Source organism: Biomphalaria glabrata, chromosome 12 (genome assembly GCF_947242115.1).
Source record: "Biomphalaria glabrata chromosome 12, xgBioGlab47.1, whole genome shotgun sequence".
Classification (NCBI taxonomy): Eukaryota; Metazoa; Mollusca; class Gastropoda; family Planorbidae; genus Biomphalaria; species Biomphalaria glabrata.
The window spans coordinates 18047125-18070472 of NC_074722.1; the positions used below are offsets into that span (position 1 = coordinate 18047125).

A 23348-nucleotide genomic window follows, 5' to 3' on the forward strand; every position below is an offset into this window, starting at 1 on the left:
TTTGGTTGGGGTCGCATTTTATTTTTGTTAAGTTTTCGATGCTGTCTCTTTATAGAGGGGAGGGAACTCGGATCCACGTTCACCGACTAATTGATCACAGACAGGCACCTCAGATAGGCCTACTTTATTTTTTTAAAAAGGACTGCAGAAAAAAAAAAGATTGTGTTTGTTTCAGTAACCAACCCACCCCAGTAAAACAAATCCTACACTCATTCAATAAAGCACTTTGTAAGACTTGAGCGCTATCATATGGGTCTTCAAGTACTGCGCAATAATAAAGTAACAGCAGAGTTAAAGAGCGAAAGAGTTAAGCGCTGTCATAGTGACTTAGATCTATTTTGTGCCTCGTTAAATAGAGATCGATACACCTTACCTTAAAATTATTATAAGTATAATAATAATAATAGATCCAGATCTAGATCAAGCAACTTGAACTTGCTATCAACAATTATTCAAGATCAACGGACACAATTAAAATTGTTACGGTCTGAAACTTTTTTTTTTACTTTGATATGTAGACTAGATCTAGATGTACTACTACTAGATAGCTAGATCTAGAGTCTAGATTCTTGATAAAAAATAAAATAGATCCAGACCAGAATAAAATTTATTTTTAATTTATAATCTAGCTAGAATCTAGATCTACACTAGATCTATATATATTAATTATTATTAGATTCTAGAATGAGAATCATAAGAATTAGAATGTCTACTAATATTATTGTGAGTCTAATCTAGATTAATCTAGATCTTGAATGGACTAGTCTAGAGAGTCTAGAACTAGATCTAGCAGATTCTTATGAGTATGATAATGATATAGATATAGATCTAGAGTGATACTCAAGTGATAGAGTGATAGAGTCTAATACTCAGTAATACTCACTAATAGTCTAATGATTCTAGTGAAGTAGGGGTTAGTAGTAGCTGAGCTGAGCTAGCATTCTAGCAATCTAATACTTAGTCTTAGTAATACTTACTAATAGATCTAGTAAAGTCTAGACTCGTCAGTCTAATACTCTAATTTAAGACACTCTTAGTGACTCTAACTCTAAGTAAGTCTAAGACAAAATCACAAAAATCTAGATTTAAAAAATCTAGATTTTAGATTTATATACTCAAATACTGTCTTATAATATAAAAAAATAGACCTAAAAAATCTAAGTCTAGGATAATAACTAGAGCTAGTATTATTAGTCAGTGAGTAATTTTTATATATATACTATAGATTATAGATATGATCTTATATATATATAATATATAAATTCAAGTTCGTACAGCAGTTTCAGACGAGCCATAGTAGATCCGATCCAATCTGATTCTGATCCGATCCTATCCGATCCCACTTCTGACACCAGTTGTTAGGAATCTCACTATCCAGGCTCTCTGCAAACTGCACCATACACCGCCAACTTAAAGAACTTGACAACTCAGGGCTCCAAGGTAACGTAACAGTTTAATAGTTGAATAAATAACAGCCAATACTGTACAATTGGCAACACGTACTGTGTACAAATATCTCTCCGTTAACACCGTACCGCCGTATCAACTCTTGCACTGGCCTCTCCGTCTCATTCCGGGCTTGCACTGGGTTCAACAGTTCAGGACTGACTTCACACACTAGGCTCGTTGTGTCGGACTCGATTGCAGACCAAGATAAAGACGCCAGTCGTCTCAACTGTACTTGACAGTACTCCGCACTGAACCGTCGTAATGCTCCGTACAGAACCACACCGTTGCACTGTGCTGTAGTCGACCGTGTTATGAGCCCCTGTCGTAAAACCGTCTTTCGTGATCCTTGCTGTATTGAGCCCCTTTTCTCAACCGTCTTGACTGCGACACCTCTGCTCTTTATATAGGGTCCCTACTGGCCTTCTAGAACCGGACATAACGCCGCTCGACGTTTCTAGATGGTCAGATGACTACAACTCTCGTGACGCTCCTGAGCTCTGTTCACGATGTCGATCCTTCCCGAACCATCATGTTGACACTCGTCTCGGCCGACCGTCGTAACTCGTCACGGTTGACCTCTCGTCTAGCGCTGGCCTGGGGCGATTTGCGACAGCTGACTACACTCACACCACTACCCCCATCTGTGCCACCACCAGGTTTATAACAATATATATATCATGGGCAAAAAAAAAAGTGTCATGTGTGTGCGTGCGTGTGTGTGTACATAATTAATCTTTATTACATTCTGACCCTTCATTTTTTCGGAAGACGATTATTGTACCTTTGATAGGTTCTTCCTGAGTAAGTGGGAAATTATTTTAGACTCCCCGCCATTGCCAGCAAGGGAATCAGGTGGAGCACTGCGAGCTCCCCAAGCGCCCCCCGCCGCCAAGCACTATTTCCAGTATTGAAAGCCAACAAAATTTATATTCTGAGGTATCTACAGTGTATTATCCTGCTATTAAAAAAGATTTTTAAAAAACCTTATGTGCTATTCTTACTGACTTAGATCCTCCCGCATCATTCGGCGCATTGGGCGGCAAGCTGCTTCCACAAAAATCTGTCACTGGCAATGCCTGAAGCCTCTTCCTACTTTCTCTGAGGACCTCCATGAAAGTGAGGCGCCAAGTTGTAATAGGATTTTATTAAGCGTAATTTATTTTGTCGGAGAACAAGCCCCACAAAGCTTTAATCTCAAAACCCACTTGGCTGCACTGGGACAAGTGATGGTTTAGTATTAAAATCTCACCTAAAATTAACAATCAAAGCAAAAAATCAGTCACTAAATACTGATCCTCCATCTCCCCGCAGGGGGGATTTTTTTCTGGTGGGTAAGGTTTTTACCCCCCCCCCCCTCCCGGCTACGCCCATGACATATATATATAATATAATATAATATATAGAATTTAATGTATCTAGATCTAGATTCTAATTCTATAAATATGTTTACTCATTGTAGAGTGTAGCCTACTAGTGTAGTGTACATTCCACTATCCTCTAGATCAGGGGTGGGCAACTTTTTTCTATCGAGGGCCGCATTAAAAAAAATGGAATTAGGGGGCTGCATATATATATATATATATATATATATATATATATATATATATATATATATGTATGTATGTATATACAGGGCCAGCCCTAACTATTGCGGGGCCCTATGCAAAACGGGTAGCGAGGGGCCCAGTCTGGGTAAGGATAAGGATAATAAATGAAAATTAAGTTTTATATTAGAAAATAAATTTGTCTTTACATTTTATTTACATTTATTCATTTTTTAATCCTTACTAAGTACAAAATCCCGATTAAATTTACTTCACTTAACGAGCCAAGCGTGCAGCGATGTCATATTCTGATTCCTAAATAGATGAGGCTAAGTAGCAAGAATTGCCATTCGGTAGAATATGCCTTAAAGATGAAAATTTTTTCTATTTTTCAGATTTTAATAATTTCAGTTTAATTTAGGCTAATAACTTACAGCTAGAATTAGTGCGGAGCCTTATGAAAGTGTAGGGCCCACTGCAGCTGCTTAGGTTGCAGTCGCCTAAGGTCGGCCCTGTAAATATATATTTATATATATACATTGCTTTTTTTGTAAACAAAATAGGTGCCGGTACTCAGTGATGGATTGCCTAACTTTTAACTACTAATATATTAATAATAAACATTAAAATACAATAAAAGTCACAATTTTTTCCTCATATTGAAAAAGGTGCCAGTACGCCGTACCCGTGCGTACCGTCACAAAAAAAGCCATGTACATATATATATTTATATGATGAACTTAAAAAAATATGCTAGCTAACTGTCTATGTCTTTTCATTCACATTTATACTGTATTGAACATTTGCATTTCAGTTTTTACACTCCTAATTGAGAAATTACAACAAGATTTAGCAATTTGTGAAACTATTTTTACAATTTTTAGCTGCCCCCGAAAGGGGAAAAGACGCTATTAGTTTTGTGTGGCGTGACTGTCTGTCCTTCCGTCCGTCCCGTTTTGATCTCAGAAACTAGAAGAGAAAATGAAAATCAGACATCATGAAATTTTAGATCATTCAAAATTCTGATGCAACAGCTACTTTTTTCTTTTCCGAAAGTGAACCATCTAATTTTTAAATAATCTATGCAAGTAGATTTTTCAAAACAATACACAACTTTTCAATGAAAAACTTCAGGGGAGGTAAGTCTTTTAAAAAGGTCACCATCATCATCATCATCAAACTCCATTAGAGTGAGGGCTTGAGAGGCTCAAATCCTCTCTTGCAGAAGCCCTTGACAGAAACCCTGCTGTCTTGCGTAGGGCATAAATGTCAACATACAGGTCGAGAATTTTGGGTTTCCCAGACCTGTCGAGACGGAGTTCAGCAAGTCTGGGGCTGTCAAACAGAATATGAGGCACGGTTTCCTCTTCTTCCCCGCAGCGGGGGCACCGTGAATCAAAATTTGGCCATAGCCGTGAGAAATATGAGCCAACAGGACAGTGGCCTGTCCTGCACTGTGCTATAATAGCTTGCTCAGGCCTGGACAGCCTCCACCATGGGGAAGTGCGGTCAGGGCGCCTCATGCGCTCCCAGACTCCACTGGCTTTTTGGGACTGGTCCCAGCACTCAAACCACTTTTCCATTTCTGTTTTTTGTATTATAGCCAGGGCTTGATGAAAGCTTACAGCCTGATCATTGGGTGGAATTTGCCCTCCCTGGTGGGCCAAAGAGTCTGCAATTGTGTTGCCAGTCACAGGTCACAGACTTCTTCATTAATAAATCAAGCTTCATTTATAGATTCGCACATTGGTACAAAAAAATGTGCATCTAAGGTCACAATGGAAAAAGTTTCAATGGATCATTATAAAATAGATTTTCCATTTATTAACTAGAATACTGATTCAAATGTTGTTTTTAAAAAAGAATTGTGATACGAACTTCGTTTTAGTTTATAAGTTTCAAAAATAGCTAACATTAAGAAATGAATCGGATACGAACAGCATAGTACACCATTACCTGGTAGCAATAAGCCTGAATAAGCCTACCCTACGCCTACTGTTCATGATCATAACATTGGCCTAGGTCTAGACTAGTAATTTTAAGATAAAACATGTAAATTCATACTAGTTCTAGTCTAGATATAGTAGAATATACATCAAGATTCTGTATCTAGTTCTAGGTCTAGATATAGACTTAGATCTAATCTAACTCTAGATCTAGAGTAAAAATGTTTGTAAAAAGTTTTACATATTTTGGATGTTCCTTCAGAGTTGAAGATAGTTTACTTCCTAGTCCAAACCTCCCGCAGGACGACGGGGGATGGGAGCGGGCAGGGTTTGAACCCGGGACCATAGATAAATCCAAATGACAGTCCAGCGCGCAAACTGCATGACCAGGCAGCCATCCTGTCTAGTAGAAGTCTAGAGTTAGATCTATTTCTAGAATATTCTAGATCTAGAGTCTAGAGTTAGATCTATTTCTAGAATATTCTAGATCTAGAGTCTAGACTTAGATCTATTTCTAGATCTTGAATTAGATCTTGAATTAGATTTAGATCTAAATCTAAAACTAGGTCTAGATCTAGTTAGATTGTTAGATCTATGTCTAGTTTGTATGACAAATGACAATGGAGATATTAATTTTTATTTGCTACTGCTAGGGGAGAATCTTGTCATTGTAGGTCAAGAATTTTTTTTTTTCCTGTTGACAACTTACCTAATTTTGTTAGAAGAATGTATGGATAAGGTTAATAATTATTTAAAAAAAAAATATAAGTGTACGCTAAATGAATATATGGAGATGCTGTGGCTGAGGGGTAAAGTACTTGGAACCGGAAGTCCTGTGTTCGAATCCTGGTGAAGAATCTAGGTAGACCACTTCGGGGGCCAATTTTGAGTTTGTGTTTCCACACAAACTGTCTTTATAACCTTGTTAAAATAAATTTTAATTTTGTCTTTTTACTTCACAACATTTCACCACAAATGTACAGTAGTTAATGTGAAGTTTTTAACTGTTTCATAAAGTTCTAGAACAAGCTTATAATACTTGCTGTTATCCTTGTGAATGCTGTCAAATTACAGATAGCATCAGTCTGTTCTTATATTTGTTTATTTTCAAACAAGAAAATGTTTGTTCACAGATGTATGTGGGCTTAAATAATCTGAATGTTTTTTTAAAGTATGGAAATCTAGCTTCTAGCACCCATAACATTCCTGAAGAAAGAACTGGCTTGAACTTCTCGTTCAGGTCACAATTTGCTTGGAGGTATTCCCCTGGAGCTGAATCAGTTTCTGCACTGGAACTGAGGGTATTGAAAACTGTTCCAAGTTCTTGACGTCTTAAAATTTTCTTTCAAATTCCACCATCAAGGAATCCAAATAAGTCTTGTACTTGTCAACCATTTCACTAGAAATAGTTCAGCAAGGAAAATGATAAAACCTGTTTTCACTTGCTTGCCTGGAGAAAGGGTAAAGCTTTGTTTGAAAAGATTTAACATACACATACATTTAATGTGCAAACAACCCATTGCAATACTTCCGTTGAAAAACATGAGATCTGTCTTCCACTCTTCATAATCATTAGAAATATTAATAATACGGTCAATGTCCTTCAAGGAACATAACAATTTCTTCCTTAAGATCCCATATTCTTCTTAATTCCTTGCCCATGCTAAGCCAGTGGATACTGTTGCAGTATTGAATATTGGAATGATTTGTTTCCAAATGTTCAAGTCCTTCTCAGGAACTGCCTGTGGTTAAAACCCTTAGCAAACTTTGATTACTGAGATAATTGGGTCAATTTTATCTTTGATATTCAATTGCATATTTGCGCAAACTTTCCCGTTTAGCAAACCTGTTTTTCTCAGTCCAAGCATGGGCTCCATTAGTTGTTACACTTTCCATCTTGTTCCAAGCCAACCCAACACTTTCAACACAGTTCTTCATAGCATTGAATAAATGCTGGCTTGAGTTTCTGTCTTGACTGAATGTTTCGAAATATTACCAAATGTTTCTTTAGCTAATTCATCATAAATGATAGAATCAGAATTTTCAATAATTTATATAGATATTTAAAATTATTTTTAAAAATATATTTGCATTTTTATATATATATAATCTGTGGGCATACCTGAATTCTGTAGGTGTTCGCGAGCCACATAAAACACCCCAGCAGGCCGCATGTGGCCTACGGATGGTAATTTGCCCACCCCTGCTGTAGATCGATCTATAGTTATATTTTTTTATAGTTATAGACAGTATGAGTATAGATGTACTCATTTAGATTCTAGATACTTTTACTAAGATAGATCTAGATTGTTTTATTTATCTATCTATCTATTTTTTTTATCAGATTTATGAGATTTGCTGTCTAAAAAGTCTGCAAAGGAATTTTTAAAAAATGGGTGAAAATATCTATTTGTTTGTTCCCAACATAATTGGTAAGTTAATTTTGATTTTGAATCATCATTTGTGTGATTAGTCATTAAAGCTGCTCAGCTAGACCTAGATCATCTAAATCTATAGATTAGATCTATTATTATATTACTATTGGAGGCATTTATGAAAGGCATTTCTCTTGAGCTGTTGTGATGGTTAAAGTTAAAGTAAAGATCTAGATTCTAGATCTAGACTATATAGTGGATCAAATCTAGACTAGACTCTATACTGCTTGGTCTATTAGTAACTATACTAGTAGGCCTATTACAGTTATACTATAATACTTATACTAGATTTAGTAGTAATGATCTAATCTAGACTAGAATCTAGACTCTGCTTGGTCTATTAGTAAATATACTAGTATTACTGTTATACTATAATACTTTTACTAGATTTAGTAGTCTGTGGCATTTTAGCATTGTACGTCTCGAGAGACAATCTTTTCTTGTGTGACTAAAGAGGCCAATCCTTGATACACAGCTGCGATCGCAGGTTGGGCATATATAATCACCAGACGCCATTGCATTTTCACCCTTCTTTCTGCTTCTTTTGTGTATGACATCTGCAATCCGTGATCCTTCCTTTATGTTCTCTCTCCATGTGGATCTGTCCAGTGCCACCTCTTCCCAGTTGCCAGTGTCGATTTTGAAGAGCTTCATGTCGCGTTTGCATACATCCGTATAACGTAAAAGTGGGTGACCAGCGGGATGTCCTGTGGAAGTCAACCTACTGGCATTCTACGAACGTGGCCAAGCCAGCCAAGGCGTCTGCTGCTGATAACAGAGCGGATGTCCTGGCACCCTGCTCTTTGTAGCACTTCCTCAATGGTTATCTTATCTTCCCACCTTATTTTAAAGATCCGCCTTAGGCGTCAGAGGTGGAAGACATTCAGCTTTTTTTCCTGCCATGAGTAGGTTGACCATGTTTCACTTCCGTACAGCAAGGTGCTCAACTGACAACACACAGGTCCGGTAGACTAGGGCTTTAGTACTGCTAGTCAGCAATATGTTGTCCCAGACTCTTTTCTGCAACCGTGACATGGTGGCCATTGCCTTGGCTATCCTGTTATTTATGTCTTTATCCAGTAGAGTGTTGTTGGATATGATGGAGCCAAGGTAACAAAAGTGATCAACAATTTCTAGTGGTTGGCCATTAATGCTTACTTGAGGTGCAGTGTTTGTGTTTTGGACATGTATCTTAGTCTTGCTTTGACTGATGTTTAAGCCGAACTTCTGGCAAGCAGCAGATAGTTTGTCAACCAGGGACTGTAGCTGAATATCAGAATCAGCCACAATAGCTGCATTATCAGCATATAGGAGTTCCCTGATGAGTAGCTTCCTAACCTTGGTTTTTGCCAGCAGCCTTGATACATTAAATAGTTTTCCAGAGGATCTTGTATGGAGAAACACACCTTCGTTTATGTCGTTGTACGCATAATGCAGTAGACAGGAGAAGAATATGCCAAACAGAGTAGGTGCGAGCACACATCCCTGCTTGACACCACTGCAAACCTCAAAGGGCTCCATTGAATTTGACAGTACATTTAGTTTCCTCGTGAAAGCACTCAATGAACTTCAGTAGTTTGGGAGGGCAACCTATTTTCCTCAGGAGTTTGAAAAGGTCACTTCTGCTGACCATGTCAAAAGCTTTAGTCAGATCAACAAAAACGATGTAAAGGGGTCTGTCTCTCTGAATTTCTTCTGCAGTAGTCGTAGAGAAGATATCATGTCTATAGTGGATCTACCACTCCTGAATCCACACTGAGACTCTGGGTAGACTCTAGAAGCTTTCGCCTGGATAGTGCCACTCTAGCAAAAATTTTGCCCACTATACTGAGGAGAGAGATACCCCTGTAATTGTTGCAGTCACTCCGATCCCCTTTGTTCTTGTATATTGTGACTATAGTTGCATCACACATGTCCTGTGGGACATGACCTGTTTCCCAACAGCAGCAGAGGAGAATATAGAGTTCAGGGAGCAGGAGTGATTCCACTGGGATACCATCACTCCCTGGAGATTTTCTATTTTCTATGCAGTTAATTGCTTTTTTGAGGTCACTAAGGCTTGTAAGCTCATCTAGGCATTCCAGTACTGGAAGATCTGGTAGAGAAGCCAGGGCGACATCGTCTACTGTATTCTATGTGGCATAGACTTCGAGGTAGTGTTCTGTCCATCGTTCTAGCTGCTTGGTTTGATCTGTAATTTTTTCTCCTGATTTGGATAGAAGGGGGCAGGCTTAGACACTGTTGGACCCAGGGCCGCTTTAATGCCATCAAACAGAACTTTGCTATTTCCTGAGTAGAGACTGTCTTGGATTCTGTTGCAGGTATCCCTCCAAAAGTTGTTAGCACACTGTCTAGCCATTTGTTTCGCCTCTTTATTAGCACTTTTAAAAGCCCTAGAATATATGGCGTCGGCTTCACAATAAGAAACAGTCTCGTCCCCTGCATTGTTTCCCATTGGCAATGAAAGAGTAGCACACATGAAATTTGCATCACCGCAAGGCAAAGTTAATATAATCTGTGCTTACTTACCAACCCTTGCTGCACCGGAAGAGGACAAAGACAGATTCTTTCAAGCTCTAGAGGACGTAATTAAAAAGTATTCCAAAATCCTAGCACCTCTATATAAATGGAGACTTTAATGCCCGTGTTGGTGATGGAAATGATGCATGGCCAAAATGCTTGGGACCTCATGGTGTTGGCAAAATCAACGACAATGGCCAAAGGCTACTTGAGTTCTGTTGCTCTCATGAACTGTGTGTAACAAATACATTCTTCTCTGGCAAGGAATGCCACAAAGTCTCTTGGCAGCACTCACGCTCAAAAAGGTGGCACCAGCTTGACCTCTGCATCACCTGAAGGATGGATCTGAAAAGTGTCATCCACACCCGTTCGTACCATAGTGCAGACTGCAACTCAGACCATTCACTAGTGCTAAGCAAGATCAAACTACTTCTCAAGAAGGCTTATACTTCCACTCAACCTAGAACTAGGCGAATTAACGTCAACCATGTAGGTGACCCAGAGAAGTCTGCACTTTTTGGCGAGCTCCTGAACAGTTCAATCCCCTCGTTAAGTGATGAAGAAGACATCTCTATCAGATGGGAGAAATTAAGAGATGTAATCTACAGTTCGGCAATCACCGCCTTTGGGCCTCAAAAACACAAAAATGTAGACTGGTTTGAGGCGAATCTAGCACATATGGAACCTTGCATTGAGAAAAAGCGATCTGCACACCTCGCTCACAAGACAAAGCCTAGTCCAAAATCTTTGGAGATTTAGTAGTTATGCAGTGCAAAGCTGCTAAGCCTACTATCACTGAAATAGCTATACTATGTAAACTTGTAAAGTAAATGAAGTTTCCACACTTGGCTTCTTTTTATAATAATTAGTAATACTGAGTATTAAAAATATAAATTATATTTATATATATATTTATCTTACAGACTATCTTCGTGTTGTGTTTGCCTTTGTTTCGTTTTATTACATGCCATTTGATCCACTCAAAGCAAGTGTCTGCTACCTACTCAGCGGATTTCTTGATGCATTTGATGGTCATCTGGCAAGAATGCTCAATCAGTGTAAGCCTTTTATTCTGTTGTCACATTTATTATTCCAAATTATTGTTTATATCAGTTTGGGAATTGAAACTTAAACCTAAATTGGATAATGTATACCCTGATCGTTGACAATGTTTCCTTCATTGAAATCAAATCTATGCAAGCATCTCTCTATTGAAGTCAATAGTCTAACATTTGAGCACATCCTACTAATGAGTCACAACAAATATGGAAATAGTTTTATATTTATTAATATAGTGATGAATTAAAACTATTTACTTTTTTTCATAGTTAATGGTACATCAGCACTTTCTAGACCATGTTGTGAATAATATTTGTAAAAGGTTGTGAATGAAATTTCTAAAAGGTTGTGAATAAAATTTGTAAAAGAAAAAGTATTTTTAAAACAAATCTTAAAAACAAATGTTTACATAATTGTAGCTTCACTGACAATGACATTTTAGATCTACTTCAGCCATGTATGCTATCTGCTATAGTAATTGAATTTTAAAACCTTATTGACATATTTCTTAATTATACTTCTATTCTAGTTACTTTAACCAGAATTAAAATTAAATGGGACTAATTTTTTGGTATTGTTTGTGCAGGTACAAAACTGGGTGCCATGCTGGACCAATTGATAGACAGAATCACCACAATGTGTTTGTGTGCAACGCTGTGTCATTTGTATCCAAATTACATGCTCTTTTTCCAGTTTGCTATGGCCTTAGACATTTTCAGTCACTGGATGCATGTACAAAGGTATGTATGTCTTATGGAAGTTTCCCCTATATAAGAATAGTCAAATCTCAATTAGTGACCACAACTGGGTCCAAGGATAAGCTGGATTGTCATTTTTACCTAATTTTTTTGTTAGGATTTTTTTGTATACAAGATCATTAATCAGTGCTCATATGACTAGTATAAGAAAGGAATGTCTTGGTGAAGATTGGAATTTTGAATTTCTGGATTTTTAAGGCGCCTCTGATTCCACCCAACTCTAATGGGTACCTGGCTTTAGTTGGGGAAAGTAAAAGCAGTTGGTTGTATAAATAAATGAAAATCATTTCACCTACCCAATGATCTCATACTTTAAATTCCAAGTCAAGAAGAATGGTTGAAAAAAAGGTTTTATAATGTAAAATTGATGACTTGATTTATCAGAGGTATCGCCTTGTTTGTTTTTAGCTCTGTTCAGAAGGGTAACACAAGTCATAAGAAGATTGACTTAAGCGCTAACCCCATTCTTCGTTACTACTACCATAATCAGGTAATGTTATCCAAATTTTTAGTCAGTAACTTGAGATATTAGGTACTATGTAATATTTGTAAGCTTTTAAAAACATTTGATTGTCTTGCACTTGTAGATACATTTCTTTCCCATAAAGTATAATGAACATAATTAATAACCAACATTTAAATTATTTAAAACGTATTTAGACAATTATTTAAATTAAAAATGTTTTTTTTATATCTTTAATTATAAAGTAATTTGCATCATTATTTAGAGACTTTTAGATCTTATACTTTCTTTTGTTAAACAGGTCATAGAATAGCCAATCACTTAATTGCTAATGTCTAAATTGTTTTCTAGTTTCAAATCACCTGAAAAAACAAACAAAAGCTAAGACGATTAAAGTCAAATTATATGCAAAATATTCTGTCCATGTTGAATGCAGGACATTTCTTGTATAAACTTCATAAGCTCCAAACAAAAGGTTTCTAAAAAATACACCAAGTCTATGTTTTTAACATAAAAAATACCTAGACTAAAAGTCTAGACTAAAATTTGTCTTTCCATATTGTTTTTTAGGCTAAATAAAAGTTGCTCCATACAAACAATAAAAATTATAACCACCCCCCCCCCCCCATATTAACTGAAAAATTGGCTTGTTATTAGTTACTGTTAGCCAGTTGTAAGTATGTTGTTTTAGTCTGATCACAGAGAGTCCTTTTCTCGTGATACTTAAGAAAAATGCAGTTGTACATTATTTTGCATTTAAATGAGAGAATTTGAACCTTTTAGTTATTCAGTCCATGGAGTTTGATGCTGAGGATGGCATAAGGTTTCATTGGTATAATTTGAAGAATTGATCTGATTCTGAACCACTTTTGAATTAATCCCAACATAAAGCAACTTTTGTTTCCAAGTCAATTTTTTTTATCAGTTTTTATTTCCAGGAAAAAAAATTGTGAAAATACAAAAACAGCAAAAATAAATCAATGGTTTGCTTATTTTGTAATTTCTGTAGCCAAATAGTTTTAGTTTTCCTAAATTGACTGTCAACTAAAATTTGCTGTGGTCATTTGGTCATCCTAAAATTGCCTGGACTCTTAAATATTGGTTATATACTCCTATATAATATAAAATTTAGTTATAAATTAAACTAAATTATGGATAAGCTACTGTATACGTAGTGGCTATTTTAAAAATTGATAAAATTTAAATTAGACAAATATGTTTTGTTATGATAACTTTAAAAATATATTGCTACATTATTTGACTTTGAACTTTTCTTTTTAAAGGTGGTCCTATTTACGATGTGTGCAGCCAATGAGCTGTTCTTCTGCATGCTGTACCTAAACTACTTTACAACTGGCCCAGTCAGTAAGTATCTTGAGTCACGTCCTTATTCTGATTGAATTATTTGAATCCTTCTCCCATTTTATTTTTGCAATATTCTATAAGATTTTTTACTTCATTCATAATTTGGTTATTTCATTTAAATGATAATTTAGTAATTTGATTTATAAAAATGTATGTTTATTTTTAATAGGGGGAAAAATAGACAAAGATGAGACTTAAAAATCTAGAACTAGCTAAAAAAAACAATTGCTAAGAATCCAGCCATAATGCAGAGCTGACAGAATCTCTATTTAAAAAATATTTAATATTATTACTAGTAACAACATGTTATAGTTTGTGTCATGCACCAGAAGATTTCTGTCATTTCTTTTATATTTCTTCTTGGCTGACATATTAGTACCACATCAGACAAAAAAAAAAAATTTTTTTTCACAGTTTCTCTATTAAATAAACAATAATTGCATACATCTTGCAGGGACTATTGCTACATACATTAAAATAATATAAGGAGAATTTCCCTTCTATTTTTCTTCTTCAGTTCCTCTAATTGGTGTTGGGCTATGGAAATTTGTTTGTGTCATCTGTGCTCCACTAGCCATACTTAAAATGGTCATCAGTGCCATACAGTTGGTGGCTGCTTGTGAAAACTATGCCATCATGGACAGAGAAGACAGAGCCAAGGTGGCTACAGCCCATACAAAGCTGGGTTAGACATTTAGCACTTTTATTCCAATCAATGTGTAATATTAGACAAATAACTCATAATTTGGTTTCCAAAATGTTTGAAATGAATTTTTTAAAACGTGTAGGTGCTAAACATTGTCAAATGACTAAATGTGTGTATGTCGTATTTCTATTTAAATATATTGTGAAGCAGAAAACTTCTATGATGAAAGCATAAGAGAAAACATTCAAACATTATTTATTTTTAAGTTATTTGTGCATATATTTTGTTTGTAATTACGTTTATGTTGTCTTTTATTGAATATTAGAAAGGAATTTTTCTCATAATGGTGAACATTTTTGAATCACTATAATCATTGTTATATAATCATAATCATTCACGATGCAGGCTTTTTAAAAAACTATATGTTTATCTAGTCTAAGTAAAAGCAAAGGAACATAGAAAATGTTTTTAAAATGTTTTTCATTATAGGCAAAAAAAAAAAAAAACAATTTTACAATTTTGTATTATTATTTTTCTTCTGTAAAGAAATTTTAGGCATTTACCTTAATAAATATAATAGCATGAAAGGAATAAGATGAAATGAATGTAGAATGCCATGCTAAACCCCTGTTTTATCTGCAACCAAAACAGTGACATGGTGAGAAATAGTTTAAATATGACTTTGTACTTGCATATGTAACATGAAAATATCATTATCCTTGTGTCTTTCTGGGTATTTTATGTAGTTATATTTTTGTGGTTGAAAGTATTTTGCTTTGTTTTATGTATTATTGTTGCTTATTTTTTAAAAATCTTTTATGTTTTGTGTAACAACACTTGTGCCAGATGTAACAACATGCACGATGTTACGATGTGTTGTTATGCCGGGGATTTTACTTGAATTCAATAGTTAACAAAAATGACGATCTAGAATGACAATCGACTATTCTTTGATAAAACAAAACTCTGGAACTTTATTAAATACAACGTAAGTACAGTTTATGTACAAATTACAAATCATGAAACATACTACAAAGGCTTTTCAAACAGAGCTCCTAGAAACGTGACTGACTACAAGAACCTTATTTTATCGACTGACTTTTCTTTCTTACTACCGCCAATTCTCTGGCGCTAACTCTTTTCAAAAATGTCTTTGTTTAAATTCAAATCAACCAATAGATTTCAAACATACTAATTATGTCCCTTGGGTAAATCCTGACTTGAATGTCAAGTGTCTAAATTTGAGGATTAAATCCCGAGACTCATGTCGAGGGCTTATATTACTTTCAAAAGTGAAATGTACAAACAATTCTATAATGTAATCTGTGACATATTACCCCCCTCTCCATTTAGCATTTGTATGGTAATAGAAATGCTCATATGTATACATAAAATACCATACATGAAACTATAGAAAAATGGTTGAGGTAACATATGACAAAATAAAGTCAACTTGGAGATAACAACAATAATAAAAAATGTAAATGCAGTGAATAAAATTATTGATGACTTTGAATACCTGTCTCACTATTCAAGTGGTTATGAAAATGAGACAATGCTTGTCATGAACAATATCAAAAGTTGTACAAGGCATAATACTTGGATAAATTAAATATTGAATTGAATAGGTTACTTCTCTTCATGGTGCTTCATGATAATATTAAAATATGACATTATAACTCATTTGGTTAGTACTAATGTGAAAATGTGTACATGGAAAAATATATTGCATATGAAAAATTGACATAGAAAAAATAATTGTGATAGTACATGACAATTTTCTGAGAAAATAATACTCAATGTGATCAATCTTCTGAATAATAATACTCAATGTGATATAAATCTCAACATGTGTGAAGCAATGAAAAATTCCAATTGTCTGTCATGTATCTGTACTATTATAATAGGATATATGCAATAATATTCGACTTGAAATAAAATACCTGAAATAAAATGCACATGATTTAAAAATTAAGATGTCTGATGCATGTCATATGCAAAGATGCTGAAATATAATAAACAAAGTATCTTGAATGAGTGACTTTCCTCAGTGGGTTGCTTGGTGCTGAAATAAATACAACATCTGATATAGAACTCCTGTGGAAAAAATGAGTAGACAAATTAATTGATTAAGTACAACTGAATACTGTTCTTCCTTGACGAGTATGAATGATAATGGATCAAGTGGCACTAAATATGCTATAGTACATATGTAGAGTAGAAATGTAAAGTTCGGAACCCTTCTGAATTGCCGACATGGATGTGTATGTGCGTTTTCTAAACTTGAAGAAAAGGTCTTTCAGTTTATGAAGCTGTTGTCTCCATGTCATAATGATCTCACAGATAATGTCTGATTGAACCGCGTTTGAGTTTGGTGAAAATAAGAACTGTCCGAAACCAAAACTCAATTTTCTGGTTGATGAACTTTGACGCTGTAGAACAATGGTAGCAGAATGCTTTGCGTTAGAATGTTCAATAGAGCAATGACTGAACATGTCTGAGTTCAATCGGTCAATACAGCAATGTTGAAGAAGTTCATTTGTTCCTTTCTGAAGAAAAGTTGCCCCTTGAGTAGAAGGAGAATGAAACTTGGTGTTGTCAATGTTGTTGCTTTCTGGGTTTCTATCAAATTGCAGTACTGGAAATGTCTCAGAAACACTGGTAAGGAAATCTGCACGGTCTGTAAACACTTTAATGTTCTTCACTGTTTGTAGTGCTATGTCATTCAGAGTGATGACCTTGGGAATGTCAATTTGATTTGCTGCTGCTATGTCATCCAGAGTGATGACCTTGGGAATGTCAAATTGATTTGATGCTGCTAATGAAACATCTATCTCAGGAATGGGTGTTGATGATGTTTCTTCTTCTTCCTCAGGAATAGTTGCTAAGCTTGTAAAATGTTCAACTTCTGCTTTGATGTCTTCATTATCTGTTTCATGGTAATGTTCAAACATATGAACATGAAATACTTTGGTAACTTTGTTGGTATTGATTTCATAAAGCAGGTTGGAAATCTTTCTGGTGATGGTAAATGGACCTTGCCATTTGTAAAACAGTTTGTTACTGAAATCTGGTAACAGTAAATTGATTTGATCTCCTTGAGCAAAATATCTTGATTTCATGTGTTCATGTAATATTCTTTGACTTCCAATGTTCATGGTTGTAATGACTTCTTGAGTTGACTCACATTCTTTGAAATGAGGAATACTTGTATGAGTGTTGGAGTCAAGTTGCATAGTTTTTCTTTTGTCTGGTATAGCCAAAGTTGATTGAATATAAGTATCTGCTTCTGGTTCTGGTTCATGAGACTTGTCTTGATTGTAGCAAAAATATTCAATGCATATCATAGTATTTGATGCAGTCTTATTCAAGTCTTGATGGACTTCAGTTTGACCAGTTAGAGTTCTTGTATCATTGTTAGAGACTCTGGGCATGTCGTCTTGTTCTTCAAAGTTCAACAATGGACATTCGGGAATTGGAGGTGGACTTATGACCGGTAGGGATGGGCTTGATGTAACTGGGGGTGTCCATGTTGAGTGTTCTTGATTGTTGCTGGCTACTGGACTAGTAAATGGTTCTGTTGTATTCTGCATAACTTGAGTAACTGAGGTAGCTATGTGATTATTTTGGCTAACTTGTTCAGGTGCCAAATGTTCTTGTTGTCTGGATATGGATCTTGTCATTACTGCCAAACATTTTTGACCTTGCTCTATGGCATTTGTACATTCAGCAAGTTCTTGAGGAGTGCATTCTTTAACTCCTTCTATGTTTCCAATGATTAGGTCCACTGGTAGATTGGGTGTTACTAATGCTTTTGTTTGACCACTGAAGAATGGTGTAGTAACATAAATGATGGCTTCAGGTAACTTGCTGACAGTTCCGTTGAATGCAGTGACTTGGACGTGGTTGCCTGTGAAACGGTTTGCGTGTACGAAGCGTTCATGTACTAATGTGGACGTGCTTCCGGTGTCACGAAGAACTTCCACCTTCTTGTCTCCTACAAAGCCTGGATAAAATTTGAGACCATTGGACTTTGCAATGACTGTCATAGTTGAGTGCTCATTGTAATAGCTTCTGTTATATGAGCTTCTGTTTGGCATATATTGTGGTCTGGAGTCCTGTGAATGACTTCTGTAGCGAGGTTTGTTGTTATCTGGTTTATTGTTTCCAGGTGCTTTGTTGAGATTGTATTGCTCTCTATTGCTGTATCTTTGAGTTGGTGATGTGGGTCTATCAAAATTTTGATTTTTGGAGACTGCCTGTTTTTTCCAACATTCATGATTTTGGTGACCCTTTTTATGGCAAAATGAACATTCTGTGGTTTTGCTGCGGCATTGAGACGTGAAATGCCCTAGTTTATGACATTTGTTGCATTTGACTTTGTCATCTGACTTATATCTTGCATTTTTGTCTTGAGCAAAGCAGACAAAATTTTCTTCAACAGATGGTTTGACTGACTTGTTTGGATAGGCTGCTCTATATTGTCTGATGACCTTGGTTAATGTCTGTATATCAGTAGGATTTCTCTCTATAATGTAGGATTGAATATCTTCTGAGTGAGCATGGGTGATGTTGTCGATAATAATATGTTGACGAAGAGCTTGGTAACTTTCTTCTATTTTTGCCATGGATACCCATCTATCAAACCACATTGACATATTAGCTACAAAAATTTGAGGATCATCATTTTGCTGTGGCCTTTCATTATAGAATTTCTTTCTATAGTTGGCTGAAGTTGCTCCGTATTGGCGCAGTAGAGCTTCCTTGATATCAGAGTAAGTGCTGCGTTCATTTATGGACAGTTGTGAGCAAATGTTGACAGCTTTGCCAGTCAAAAGGGTGAGGAGTGAGCTCGACCAATGTGCTTCAGGTAGACCGGATGTTGTAGCTATTTCTTCAAATCTTATGAGATACGAGTCCATATTGTCAATGTTTTCGTTGAAAGCCGATATTTTGTTCATTAATCTGTATTTGTCAAACATACTTGAGTGACCTAGAATTGGAATGCTTTCTTTATTTTGCCTTTCGAATTCCATTTTTTCTTTTTCATGTTGTCTTTGCTTTTCGGCGTCTTGCAATTTTTTTTCTTCTAATTGCCTGCGTTTTTCAGCGTCTTGCAATTTTTTTTCTTCTAATTGCATGCGTTTTTCAGAATCTTGCCTTTGTTTTTCAGCTTCTTGCCTTTGTTTTTCAGCTTCTTGCCTTTGTTTTTCAGCTTCTTGCCTTTGTTTTTCAGCTTCTTGCTCTTGATATTCTTTTTCTTCTTGTTTCTCTGCCCACTGGTCTGGCTTTGAAATTTGCTTTTCTTTGGCAAATTCTATTAATTCGAAGAATCGTTTTGTTCTAGCACTGGAAGCCATATTTAATTTTCTCGTTAGTTTCTTGTATTGGAGCAGAATGTTCGATATCTGGATTTTGGCTTTATCTCAGATATAATAATAATATAGGTCTAGATCTAGTGACAAAGTTCTTGAAGCCTCAATTTGCTAATAAATTCTTGACAATAGACCTGTAGTTACTGGAGTCGTATGATTGAATATATAGATCTATTGAGCCGATGTACTTTTTACTGGTTTAACAGTTGGTTAAATCTGGTCTTCTGTTTACTTTGTGCTGCTCAAATGATTATTTACTGGTCTTCTTTATAATGCCAGTTATTTGATTTACTGGTCTTTTTTATAATGCCAGTTATTTGCTTTACTGGTCTTTTATATTGCCAGTTATTTGCTTTACTGGTCTTTTTTATTGCCAGTTATTTGCTTTACTGGTCTTTTAATAATGCCAGTTATTATGTATATTGGTCTTACTCCTTTTGCCAATTACATATAATAATAGATTTCGTGAGTTAGACGTAACTCTAACGAAAATCTTTATAAATGAATTATCGATAACCAACTGACCTGTTAAACACAGAAATTCTGTCCTCCGTTAAATAAGAATGAAGTTCCTTTGAAGAGTTTAGAAATTGGTCCCAGATCTTGAATGAATTTCGTTAAAAGTTGTCCATAAACTTTTATTAGTCGGAGAGTGCCATATGTAACAACACTTGTGCCAGATGTAACAACATGCACGATGTTACGATGTGTTGTTATGCCGGGGATTTTACTTGAATTCAATAGTTAACAAAAATGACGATCTAGAATGACAATCGACTATTCTTTGATAAAACAAAACTCTGGAACTTTATTAAATACAACGTAAGTACAGTTTATGTACAAATTACAAATCATGAAACATACTACAAAGGCTTTTCAAACAGAGCTCCTAGAAACGTGACTGACTACAAGAACCTTATTTTATCGACTGACTTTTCTTTCTTACTACCGCCAATTCTCTGGCGCTAACTCTTTTCAAAAATGTCTTTGTTTAAATTCAAATCAACCAATAGATTTCAAACATACTAATTATGTCCCTTGGGTAAATCCTGACTTGAATGTCAAGTGTCTAAATTTGAGGATTAAATCCCGAGACTCATGTCGAGGGCTTATATTACTTTCAAAAGTGAAATGTACAAACAATTCTATAATGTAATCTGTGACATTTTGTATATGTATTAAAACTACTTTACTTTTTTTATCTTCTGATCTGCAGAGTCTCTAAGTTTAGGGATTTTAACAAGGTGTTACTCTTGTTAAGTTTTTTTTTAAAATGCTTCTCATTAGTCAGTCTTTGTTCTATATGCATATTACAAAACATATCCAGGAAATCATTCAGCCAAAATATAACATTGTCTTTGTTCTCAGTATTTTCTTTTAAGTTATAAGAAGTAAATGAAATATCTTTAAATCTTTACAGATCATGTAAATCAGTACATAAATGATTGTCTTATGAATTAAAATGATAACTCATAATCATTTAAGTATAGAACTTTGATTGAGACTATGAATCCATGTCCAATAAGGAGCAGTTGATTTTGTGTTATATTTTACCAACAGAAAATTAATCTGAATGAAGGTTTATGAAGTTTAGTTTTCATATATTTTGTTGCACTCTTTGAAAAACTTGATAACAAAAATACACATTTTCACATTACTCATTTATAATTTAATTAATTCACATTTCTGATAAGTGAAAAAATAACCATTCAGCTATTATTATATAATAATAATAAGGCTTGTCTTCAAGTCCGAAGATAAATGAGGAATGCCCTATTTCCCATGGCTACACAGCCCCAGCTGTGACCTACATATTTTGCCACATCCAGGGTAAGCATAACCATTGCATATATTTTATTATATAAGTATTCTAAAAATGTTTTAATCTATTACATGTAAATGTAAACTTGTCATTGTCACTACTATAGTGAGAAAGTTTAATATCTTGCTCTTACTATTCACTAATAATATAATTTAGAAACTGAATGCATTATTATTTGTCACCCTTTGTTGAAATGAACAGTTTTAAGGATGTGCAGATAGTATAGGAAAATACTAAGTATCATTTGGTACAGTAGTCTGCCATCCTTCCACTCCCTTTCCCAGGGCAAAGAACATTTGAAGAATTATTTCTCTGAATACTGCAGTGGTGATGTATTCTTTGTGTTGAATGGTAGAGAAATAAAAAAAATGTCAAAATTTAGTGCAGGTGTGAAACAAACTATTCAATAGCACTGATCTAAACAACAATGAATTTGCCAATCTTTTATACCTGACTCTTCCTGCATTCAACCATTTAGTCAGATATAAAACAATTTACTTAAGTAGTAAGTCTTCTGTAGTTTTCTATGCTTTGAAATAAAAAAATGAGCTTGACTACCAAATGTTGTATGTGTCAAAGTTTGCTATTTTTTTATTACAATTATTGGAACATGTAACTGAGTACAGTGTCAGGAAATGTTTTTATCAAGTTAGTGAAATATAGGTATGGCCATTATAAACCTATATGTATGTTGTAATGTCTTTGTACTTTACTTGCATCTATATAGTGTTCATTAAATGTTTCTAAAAAACAATGATCTCAACTGTTGTTTGTAAAGTGTAATGTACGAGATTGATTTTGCATTGAACCAATACTTCCATTCAATACAAGTAACAAGAGATCTTATTTCTCAGGACAGGATTTTTTCTATGGAGGGTTCAAAAAAAAAAAAGTAGTTAGATAAAGGAAATTTGACATGGCTTTGAAGACACAGCCATGAAGACACAGCCATGAAGACCTTTCTGTGAACTGCAAAGGAAATAATCCATGACTTAAAAACAAATGACTTTGACTCTTCAGTCAGTTCATTGAGCATACCTTTTACTTAATACTATTTGTTTTGAAGATATAGTTTGTCCATTTTGTGGTTCGATGATGACCATTTTTGTCATCCAGGGGGCTGAGGACTTTGCACTGGAGTTTTGTGCCTCCTCGTGTAGTTGGTGAGACCTATGTGAGCCCGGAATGTTTGGCTTCACACTGGGCAGGTTATTCCAGCTGGCCTTGCTTTTTTTTCTGTTAGCGCTGTTCTCTTGTCCTCTGCAATCTGTGCACCAGTTTTCACAGCACCACATAGAAGTGGTTGAGTTTTATTGCATGTTTTCCATATTTTGAGGAATAGAGAAATGTAGGTAAGATGACAGATTGATAGACCCCTAGTTTTGTGTTTGTGGTGATACCTTATCTATTCTAAACATTTTTTAGACAGTTTGCCAAAATGATCTGCAGAGCAGGCATTTAGGGCACAGGCATCAGCAAATAGCAGGTCCCTGATTACTGCTGCTTAATAAATAGAATAGCATGAAAGAAGCTGCCTTGGGTTGAATAGGCCAACATCAAATCTATGCACTATATTTATTCTGTTCTCATTATTGGTGAATGCATCTGTCAGCATAAACATAGAGTTGAAGCTAGGTGCTGAAACAAATGATACATACATATATTAAACATAAATGAATAACAGCACCAGGGACCAAGTTTTTAATTTATGTTTAATATATGTATGTATCTGTCAGCATAGCAGAGAACATAATACTGAGAAGTGTGGGTGCTAGGACAGTCTTCTTTTACCTTGTTTGAAGGGCTCTAATGGTTCTCCACTCTCCTGAACATGAGTCTTCATGCAATCATGAAATAATCTCACCATGGTTATGAATTTTTGTGGACATCCATACTTTGACTTGATCTTCCAGAGTCCTTCTCTGCCAACAGTGTCGAATACTTTTGTTAGGTCAACATATATTTA

The 23348-nt window shown here is 35.2% G+C and overlaps 1 protein-coding gene across 3 annotated transcripts; it reads left to right on the forward strand.

Annotated features, from left to right (window-relative positions):
- The first annotated feature begins 329 nt into the window (after positions 1-329).
- On the forward strand, positions 330-22136 carry LOC106072436 (CDP-diacylglycerol--inositol 3-phosphatidyltransferase-like). Of its 3 annotated transcripts, none has more exons than XM_013232811.2 (7): positions 330-485; positions 7284-7371; positions 10818-10952; positions 11540-11693; positions 12120-12201; positions 13458-13539; positions 14057-22136. In XM_013232811.2, exons 2-7 carry the CDS (start codon positions 7332-7334, stop codon positions 14227-14229), a joined length of 666 nt encoding a protein of 221 aa, XP_013088265.1. In that variant the 5' UTR covers positions 330-485; positions 7284-7331; the 3' UTR covers positions 14230-22136. The 3 variants fall into 3 exon arrangements, with proteins under 3 accessions (XP_013088265.1, XP_055862362.1, XP_055862363.1); XM_056006387.1 differs by having other exon boundaries at positions 369-389; XM_056006388.1 differs by lacking the exon at positions 330-485 and adding an exon at positions 6290-6400.
- Positions 22137-23348: the final 1212 nt, after the last annotated feature.

Coding starts and splice junctions, on each gene's coding strand:
- LOC106072436 (XM_013232811.2), top strand. CDS start 7,332: ATGGGTGAAAATATCTATTTGTTTGTTCCCAACATAATTG. Junction 10,953..11,539: donor GGCAAGAATGCTCAATCAGT/GTAAGCCTTTTA, acceptor TTGTTTGTGCAG/GTACAAAACTGGGTGCCATG. Junction 13,540..14,056: donor CTTTACAACTGGCCCAGTCA/GTAAGTATCTTG, acceptor TTTCTTCTTCAG/TTCCTCTAATTGGTGTTGGG.